Source organism: Scomber scombrus, chromosome 17 (assembly GCF_963691925.1).
Source record: "Scomber scombrus chromosome 17, fScoSco1.1, whole genome shotgun sequence".
Classification (NCBI taxonomy): Eukaryota; Metazoa; Chordata; class Actinopteri; order Scombriformes; family Scombridae; genus Scomber; species Scomber scombrus.
Window position 1 is genome coordinate 4,928,918 of NC_084986.1, and position 10,397 is coordinate 4,939,314.

Here is a 10,397-nt window from a genome sequence, read left to right on the forward strand (position 1 = left end):
TACATGTGTTTTGGCTTGTAATCCCTTAAAATGAAACAAAAACTAGTTATGATCCTTTAATTTGGACGAGAATTGTGAGCAGTTCAATCCTTTGAAAAATTTCCCCCAAAGATTTCTCATGAAAAAAAAGCTAAAAAACTTGAAACAGTAATATATTTGCTTCATTTTAATGTCTTTAACTGTCTTGTGATCCCTTATATTTAACTTGGGGTCCCATTGGAGGTGATTTTTGTTTTGCAAACACCTTTAAAACTCATGCTGTGACTTTGTCTGTTTTTAAATTATTGCAGTGAGTCGTGAAGCAAATTACTGTAGATAATAAAGCTCCTTACTTACTGTCTAAATAACCTACTCTCATACTTTGTCTTCACAAAAGTGTATCCAAAAAAAATCAACGACTGCTTCCAAAAAGAAGGAAAATCAATAGACTCATGTTTGAATTTCATTCTTGGACTTGGAAACAGCATTTCCATTAAGAAGCTGTTCTGGCGTTTTTGATCATATTGCATGATCGTCAACAGCAAATTAAGTTTGTCCAATTATCTTGGAAATGTAGATGTTCAAATTTTCCATGTTGTTGACCCATTTTTTGGTTAACATATAATATAACAGAAATCTGGCGATGGCTCTGTTTAAATTTTTGTTAAATTTGACTGGTTATGTTTAAAATGGTAATAAAATAATGGATTTTCCTCCCTGTCTCTATACTGACACACAGCTCTCACATTTCTACAAAGCTGAAAAATGGCCTTTAAATTAGACATCATCTAACTACTATTCTGTCTCATAGACGTATTTGTACCATCGACCACTGTCTGCATTGCATGTCTCTTTTCTGGAGCAGTTTATACTACAATAGAGGAGGTTAAATAATTGTAGATGGCTTTCTACTCTCTCTGATTGCTTTTGATCAGTGGCAAAATTTGCAAAAGCTGAACACAACATGAACATTTTGTGCAGATCATTCTCATCCTGAGCTGCACTGTACTGTACTTTTCAAAATATGAAGTCTTGAAAAATGCTCAATTCAGGAGCGGAAAAATAACAGAATCAAATGTCCGTGTTGAGGCTCAAGTCGGAGGTGGTGTTTTTTATTGAACTGCATTTCACTGCCAGGAGTTCTTGTTATTTTGTCCACTCTCTCTGAATGAGACCTTCAGCTGTTCTATCATCCAGTTTAGTTTTTAGACTGCAGCAGGTCGAGGTGTCTTCTTGCCAAAACTGACCAGCTGCAGACAAATTTTACTAGCATTTGGTCGAATGTCTGGTGCTAATTTATACATAAACACACACACACACACTGAGGGACACGATGACTCACTTGTGATCTGGCCGGAGATGGGCAGACTCTCATCTGATCCGGCGTATGCAGTTATCGTTACGGTATAATCCACATCTGGACTCAAGTCTGAGATGGAGGTCTTAGTCGCAGACGCAGGCAGATTAAATTCTTTTGTTGGTTCATCTACAAGAATGCACAAAGTCAGAGGGAAGCCATTAGGAAACTATTGCATTACTTCATTTCTCCAAGAGTCAAAACAGGGCCTCAGAAAAACCTGATTCCAACTGTTGACCTGAGGACTGAAAGAGACGTGTAAGAAACAACAATATGATTTAATGAAAACTTTCCGCATTTCTATGAACCAAAACATATTATTTTAACCTTGAAATTCCTCCATTAAGTCAGGAGTAATTATTCCTTAAAATGCCTTATTTTCAAATATTAAGAGTTAATATCAGGTGGATTATAGGTGTTTATTCAGGTATTATTTGGTTTTTAATGTCTTTTTTTAATTAGATAATTATATCACCCTCAAAATTTCATTATATAAAAGGATTTTTTTATTATCGTATTATTTGCTTTCTAATGACGGAAGACATGGTTGGTGTAGTTTAGCATGAAGATTTTTGAAGCAGGGGAAAACAGCTAGTGTGTCAAAAGTTAGCAAATAAACCAAACTTAATTAACGTGTGTACAAATGTGCAAACACAGGAAATACGCAAGTTTTAGCTAAACTAGTATTCTTTAATTTAAGAGTGCAATGGAAATACCCATTTAAGCTAATCTGACCAACATTATTGGGTATTTACGCTAATATTATTGGCGTAATGTTACAGACTGAACTTGAGTTGTATTTTGGAGTTTGTTAAAGGTCACTTTAAGTCTGTTTAACAACATTTTGATCATATATCACGTCAGATACAATCACTCAATCAAAACGAGTCAAACTGTATTTTAACACGCTAACATTGGTTCTGTCAGTTAGCTTATTCAGTTAGCTAACGGACAACAAATCTCTTCATATGAACTAGTTGGTTTTAAGTTAAATATGCCAATAAATAAACCAAACACTTTATAATTAGCTTAAGTTTGAACTTACAAACAGCTGGTGCTAACTGGCTCCTGGCTTTGTCGTTTTGAAGAATGAAAAGGTAGTAAAATGTAAAAATATTCATCTTGAACTTAAGCCTGGTTATATAAACGTATCTAATTAAATGTGGTGTGGAGTGACTAGTTAACCACAACCATCATACAGTCTAAAACCACATTTCACCGTTAGCTTGAAGCTAAATACGTAGCAGAGCGATATCTTCTTTGGTGGTCGATTTTAGCTGGAAAAAACTTTGTTTAAACTTACTAAAGAATGTGGTCGAGGTCTAATTTATTAAATTCATCCTGATCCCTGCTTCCCAATACAACAAGGCAATCATGTCCATGTCTAAAACCACATTTCACCGTTAGCTTGAAGCTAGATACGTAGCAGAGCGATATCTTCTTTGGTGGTCGATTTTAGCTGGAAAAAACCTTGTTTAAACTTACTAAAGAATGTGGTTGAGGTCTAACTTATTAAATTCATCCTGATCCCCTGCTTCCCAACACAACAAGGCAATCATGTCCATGTCTTATTAGAGTTACAGTATAAGATTCCCGCTTGTAATTAAGGTTCACGCCAACTTCCAAGTCATAATTACGACTGGTAATCTGACTTTTCTAAAAACTCAGATATATGCAACTTGACACTTCGTAATATGGACGTGCCAGAAAATCAAGCAACTGAAGACACAGTCGTCCGAATGTCTCAGATGAAAGCCAGTATTGCAAATCCAAATGAAATATGGTCTAAATGAGGATGTTTAATCAACGTTCTCGAGCAATCAATCATTTAACCTGTTCTTTAACATCTTTGACCGAAGCTGTTTCTTAAATGTCTTCTCAACAGGAAAATACTAATTGGGAAATCCATCATTTATACGGATGAAACCCAAAATCTGATGGATATATTGTTAGGATGTACGTGCACAGTGTTTTTAAACCTTATTTGGCCGACTCTGATTATGGGAACGCCTACAAGTCGTAAACGTTATTATATCTATAATATTTCTCATCTTTCTCAATCGCCCATATGACATGAACGTGGCATAAAACCCAGCCAACGTATTCCATTACACTTGGAAGTAAATCACATTACTGAAGCTAAAGATGCTCCAATTTTACTTTGACTTTAATAAATCGGTTTCCAACCTTTATTGGCACGAAGGCGCCTAGACCGAACCTCGAAAAGTGAACCAAACCACAGGGGAACAATATTATGTTGACATTTACCTTTAGCCATATAATTGAGCTTCAGAAAGGTCACCATCTGTATCTTTAACGTCAAGGGTGATTTTTCAGCTTTAATAAAATAAAATTGAAGTAATTTAAGTTAAGTGTTGAGGTAGCTTATTTCAAAACCATCTAAGCCGTTAAGTGAACGCTGGTGGATGTGACATCTACACTCATGAGTTAAACCAACACTGACAATTTTCCATGGGAGTGTTAGTTGAATTGGCAGCTGACGATTACACTTATCCAAACATAATGTTTTTCTTTTTTTCCCTCCGCTTTTATCATTAGAGCTCCGGGAGCCAAACATGTGTCTGCAGAAATCTTCATATAATTGCAGTGATTGTTGAGTCTTGCCGGGCGGAGTGATGAGTTGGAGATTTTATGGCACTCGTAATGTTATGGGCTCGGCAGGACAGAACTCGCAGGTTTAATGAGCACCCACCTGTGTCTGAGGTCACTTGTATTCTGTAGCCCTGTATCCTCGACTGTCGTCTGGTCCAGATCATTTGCACTGTGTTTTCATTTAAAATCTTAAACCTCAAATCTGATGGAGGGTCAACTGTGAAGAGAAAATGAAAGCACAGTTAATCCTGCGGCTTTAGGAGGTGAGTGTATTACATTGCTGATAATGGATGGATTATTCTCAACAGTCAACACTTCCAGGATGAAGTTAGACAAGTTCACTGTTGGTGCAATCAACACAAGACAAAACCAAACTACAGATGTGAGGAAAGCCATTTTGTTGGGGGGAAAAAAATGACCTCCGTTTGAGCTCGTGTGGCCAGTGGCCACAGTCAACAACTCAAGCAAACAACAAACTGAGACAACAAACACAACAGAACAACACGACACTACCTTCCTACAGTTTAGGACATTCAAGAAGGAAAAACAAACAGGGCGGGAAGATTAATTGTGGTTGTGACCATGTTTGTGGAAGCAAAGAAAAGTCCATTTGAATTTATAAGCAACTAAATACACACTTGTGAAATTTAACCACTACTGAATTTACCATTTACCACTGAATATATAGCATTGTAATATTTTTACACTGAACTGAGAGGGTTTGAATTCCCCTCAATTAAGTTTTTGTTCTAATGTTTGTGCTTTAAAACATTCAATATCTTTCGGATTCAGTATTTAAAAAGATTGTATTGATGTTTCTGAGACTGAACTAGTCGTTTTTTGTATGTGAATCTTAAATCTTAAGAAGACGAATCTATAAAAACCAAGTTGCTCATATTGGATTGGTGAAAGTTTAACCCTAAAATTGAGGATGGCAAACTCAAAATTGGACATCTGGACTACCGAGGATAATCAATCTTTATGGGGCCTTAATGGAACTGATTAAACCTCTGTCCAATCAGGTTTGTTCGCTCAGTCCCAAGACCCAAAAAATTCTACTTTACTGAAATGTTTAATCCTATTATGGCAAATCGAATCTGAGCAACTTAATTTCAGTTTCTTAATTATTTGACGATTACATTTTCTGACTGAATTTTAAGAATAAATCAATAAATCACCATCTGGAATTTAAGTAAACATAGATTCAAACAGATGGTTTAAAAATGCTATAAATTTGCTATGCTATAAATTTAAGGGCATTTAAATTTCATTAGTAGATACATTTCAAATTCAGGTAGTTAATTGCTTGTAAAATCATTATTATCACGTATTGGGCATTTCTTTACTTCCATACTGGTCACTTTGACTGATAACCAGCAGGATATTAAAGTACTACAACATGGACCGGCTGACGACCAGCAGACGGTCCATGACCTCAATCCAACTCCAGTGACGTTGAATTGACAAAAACACACAAAACTGATCATATTGTGCTTTATTGATTATACAATGGATAAAGATCTGATTGATCACTTTCACCATCTCCATTGCAAACCTCATAAAAGATTACGCCGCATCACTGAAGACACGTGTACGTCTTTTTTCTGGTCACGTTTCCCAAAAATCTGCACCAGAGGTTCTTAAAATATTTTATCTCCAGATCCCAAGTGTTGTCTCTTTCTCTTTTAGCAGAAAGTTAAAACACCCAGAAATCTTTTTTTTTAAGGATCTGGATCATAAATTAAGAACCACTGGTCTTTGTGACGTAAACCAACAAAACACGATAAAAGTGCACACAGGATAAAGTGTTCAGATGGTGATCTCTGACATGGAGGTGTCATGCATGTGTACATGAAAAGTTGTTAGCAACAACTTGGGGCAACGAAAACAAAAAGTTTCCATGTACACGAAGGGACCACAGGTTATGTTTTTATCTTTAATATTTTAAAATGATATTCTTCAGGTTGGCGTGGAAATCTAGATTAAACACGAACGCAGATAAAATGCTTCCTGAATATCTAGCTTGCTATAATGATATAATACACAGGTGTTTATGTTGCCTACTTGGCGTAAAGTGTTTTTAATCTTAATAAGTGTTTAAAATACCTAAAATATCAATTTACACGATTTAAAGTAACTTCATTATTCGATGAGTTAAAGTCTGTAACTAACAGCCTAGTTCTGAATGAGCTCGACGCCTTCAGGTGTAACTAACGAACAATGTGTTTCTCCAGCAAGAAAGGACAACCTAAGAGTATGTAATGCAAAAACATAAGTATGTTTACATTCAAATTTGGGGGTGAAGTTTGGTTTCAAGGGGGAAGATGAGCAGAGATAAAATGGCCTGCATTGAACTCTCAAACTACAAGAAGTTTGCTGCAGCTCTAAATTTTGATACCAGATTCCAGATCATTACACTGAATGAAACATTAAGTATTTCATTCTGCTATTCTCTGTCTTTATAGCTGTAAATAACAAAAATCCTATTGTGTGTTCCCAATCCAGAATCAAAAAGACATTTTATCTACTCTTTGATAATAAGAGATGTAGAATGAGACAAATCCATCTTCTTTTTGGTATTAGTCCATCTAACAAGATAACTAGACTTAGTATTGCCAGTATCAATAAAATAAGTATTTATCCAGAGTACTGGATGTTTTTTGAGAGTTTATGAGATGTTTCTTTCTTTATGAATCTATCCAAAGCCTTTAAACAAACTTCCACTTGCCTAAATGAAACATTATGTAACATTCAAGGTGGAAACTATGCGTCCAAATCTTAATCTTTTCATGCTGGAGGAACGTTTACTTCACATATTCGCAAGCAAGTAATCTGAGCTCCAGAGTTTGTACTGATTTCATGAAGCTTTGCAGCTGCACAGATTCTCCGGAAGAACTGCGGAAACACAAATTACCCGAAGATACATAAGGTAGATAAATCATATCAGACATAATCTAGCTAGAGTTTAAAGACACGCTCTCTCTCTCTTTTTCTCTCTACGCCTTTATTTCATTCTAGACCACCAACCAGTTTAGTGTTGGAGTGAAGAATATCATTGGAAAATATTGTCGTGAAGCCGAGACTCATGTCCAGTTGACCTGTTCAAGGCTTGACCGGGAAGATTACAGGACGGCAAAAATGGAGGAACTACCAACCTGATGAGTCAATTCACGGGCTGCGGTTGAGCTGCTTCTGTTTCCAAACGGCCAAAAAATAAAACTACCCACAAAAAAACCCACAACATCTCATCTCAGCCATCACACAGTCAAACACACACACACACACACAGTCAAACACACACACACACACACATGCATCATCCTCTTCTCACATTCAGACTTTCAAGGTTTTTTCTTAGCGGGTTTTTTTTCCTTCCATCTGCTTTTATTTGCAACTTCTGTCACTTAAAATGTGACAGCAGCATTGCAGACGAGCCCTCGCTGTCCGGAGTCTTTTTTTCTCTTCAAGGTGTTTCGAGCCTTTCAATCTGGCCCTGACATGTCAAACTATTCCAAACGGTAGAATATATACGACCCGTTAAGATCTGGTGACCTGTGGAGAGGCAGCGAGGGCCCCAGCTGGGACGTTAAAGGAGGAGATTGGGGGGGGGGGGGGGGGGGGGGGGGGGGGGGGGGGGCGCGGGGGGGGGGGGGGGGGGGGGTCACAGGAGGTCAGAATCTCTCCTGGAAGCAGAGAAAAGAAGGATTCTCCCTCTATGATCCAATCAAATTTTACTGCACTCTCTCCTTCTTTTTGGTTATATTTTTGAGAGAATATCCAGAGGCACAGAAGAGCAGATTTTCTCCTCTCCTAACCTCTAAAAATCTCTGGAAAATAATGTGAAACTCATATTTTGTCTTTCCGTTCCATCAGGAGAAAGACGTAGGGAGGAAACTTGGCCACGCGCCGTCTGGGTTTTTCTTTTCTTTTCTTTTTTCTTTTTCTTTTTTTTTTTTAACAGGATTAATGTAGGCTACAGTATAGATAGTAGGAGAGTTGAGCAAGGGCCCCTCCTGGTGCAAAAAACATCAAACTACATCTGTCTGAGGAGGAAAAGTTGTCCTACTTATCCAACAGATGGGCATTTATTACAGCTCTAAAGCCTCACATGGGATGCAGTCGAGGCTAAAATATGTGCTTTTTCTAGTTTACGTTAACTTAAATATAACTTTTAAAATAGATTACTTCTCTTTCTAGACTGACATAAGTGAATTTGTGGCATAAAAGAAGCAACAAAGTGTTTAAAGTGCATTACTTTTAGAGAGAAAAGCACAATAATTGAGCTTTTCTAACAAAATGGGTTGCACCTGGAGACCAGATTGTATCATACTTTTAACTTGCAGCCACATCACAGCTTTGAGCAAGTGACATTCATCTCTTACTGCTACTGGTTTTGAAAAAAAAAAAAAAAAAGAAGCTCCTATCCATAAATTCAAACCAGATATTTGAAGCGGAGACTGGTTTTCTCCTAGAAAGGAAGTCATGAATTATTAGAGTGGGAGGGGGAGGGGGGGATCAAACGTTGAAGGGAGGCTGAAAAGGCAAATTATCAGTTAAATAAATCATTTCACAAACACACACATTGCTTTCTCTATGTGATTTTTTTTATTCAGACTAAATATGCAGCTACACATTGCAGGCAGAAGAAAAAGACAGAGGTGAGAGGAGTTGAAGTCAGATGTGTTGGATCAAAGTGAGAGGAGAAGGAGGAGGAGGAGGAGGGGGAGAATGGGAGGAGGATGAGGAGGAAAAGGAGGAGGAGGCTTTACCTTGGTCCTGGGCCTGAGAGGAGGACAGCAGCATTAGTGCCAGGAAGGCAGCCGCCGCCAGAGACAGACTGCTCTTCATCTTCAGCTCCTCTGGCTCAGCAGTACATGAATGAAGCTGCGAGAGGAACGAAGAAGGCGTTTAAGACCTTCAACATCAGCTCCGGCAACCCCGCAGCATCCTCGGGGCTTTAAAACCATTATACTACCTCAGTGAGCTCAATCACCTGCCACATGTACAACTGGTATCATTTAAATCTGAAGCCAGAATCAAATAATTGCGTAAATGTCGCCAGAAAACGCAGATTTCCCGGCAGGAATATATAATAAATCCTCTTTCCACTATTCCTACATGCATCAAACTTGCTCCCCATGTAGCCATTAAAACATTTAACGACTTTACACTTTTGTTTTAACAGATAAAGTCACATACAATCACAACTAAACTTCTGTTCATACACAATAAAACCGTTTTCATATCATGCCAAACTTGTTACAATAAAGGCGCACAAAAAGCAAATCTGTCTCCTCTCCTCTAGATGCAGTTTTCCCTTTTCTATAACTGCTTCAATTTCTATCAGAGCATGCACACTGCAAAGCGTCTAATCCAGTCTCTAATATCTTTGCTGATCACATATAACCACTAGAACTGACAGAAAGTCTTTCCACCGTTCAGAATAAGCGAGCATCAAGAGCTGGCGCTGTGCGCAATTACGCACTGCAACGCCAAGAAATAGTCCAATCTTCTGTCGAATTATCCCGAATAAAATGTGATTTCGACTTGTATAGCAGAAATAAATTTAGTCTAGTAACAACATAGCCTCTAAAATTGCAATAAGTTAATTTATCTTTACTTCATGATATCACTTGGAATTCAAATAAATCACCTAAAACTGCGAAAAATCAAAAACACCATGCAGGACTGACCTAGGAGAAACTGTTGAAATTCTTTTGGTTGATTGAAAAAAAAATTGAAAAAGAGAAAAAAAAATGGTTTAAGCCTTTGTTGTAGAACCCCAGCCTGAGAAAAGGGAGAGTGAGGTGGTCCGGTGTTGAAGTCAGAGAGCTCCGCGGGTTTTTGGTTCCCTGACGCGTCGGCGAGCCTCTTTCCAAGTGGGAAGAGTCTCCACACAATCTGCTACTTAACAGGGGGGCTGCTCCCAGCTCTGCCTGCCCCGCCGCGAGCTCTTACGACATCCAGCCGGGCCAAAAAGTGATGTGTAACCTCTGAAAGTGCTGGAAGACACACAGACGTGGACGCGCACGAACACACACATTCGGAAACTTTTACATAGTTTTCTGCATTCCTTTCCGGTGATGGAGGGCTTCTGTGCGTCTCGGCCGCAAGGAGACAGCAGTGCAGATCTGCTTTTCGGGAAAGAAGGAGGAGAGGGGGGGATCAGTGGAGAGAAGCTGTCAGAGGCTTTTACCCCCTTTCTCATTTCGTGAATCAATGGGAAAATATTACACAATCTAGTAAACTAAACCCCAAGTCACTCTTTTCCCCCTTTTTTAAATGCATGGTTCTTGTTTTCAGGGCCGGAACAGGAGTCTCTGGGGTCCCGAGCAGGATTTGATAAGCCATGAAAGCAAAAAAAGGAATGTGTTGAAAATAAACTCCTTTGAAACTTAAAGAACTTTGAGATAACACTTGCTCATCTTGTCAACACTTTCAAACACTA

The 10,397-nt window shown here is 38.3% G+C and overlaps 1 protein-coding gene across 1 annotated transcript in view; it reads right to left on the bottom strand.

The window, feature by feature from the left end:
* col12a1b (collagen, type XII, alpha 1b) overlaps nucleotides 1-8,818 on the bottom strand; it is a 158,413-nt gene extending 149,595 nt beyond the window's left edge. The window contains exons 1-3 of the mRNA XM_062436907.1: nucleotides 8,719-8,818; nucleotides 4,050-4,166; nucleotides 1,322-1,465 (exon numbers count right to left, since the gene is read on the bottom strand). Of these exons, the coding sequence (XP_062292891.1) occupies nucleotides 1,322-1,465; nucleotides 4,050-4,166; nucleotides 8,719-8,797 (340 nt within the window). The 5' untranslated portion in view covers nucleotides 8,798-8,818. The remainder of the gene's footprint in view (nucleotides 1-1,321; nucleotides 1,466-4,049; nucleotides 4,167-8,718) is intronic.
* Between the last annotated feature and the right edge of the window lie 1,579 nt (nucleotides 8,819-10,397).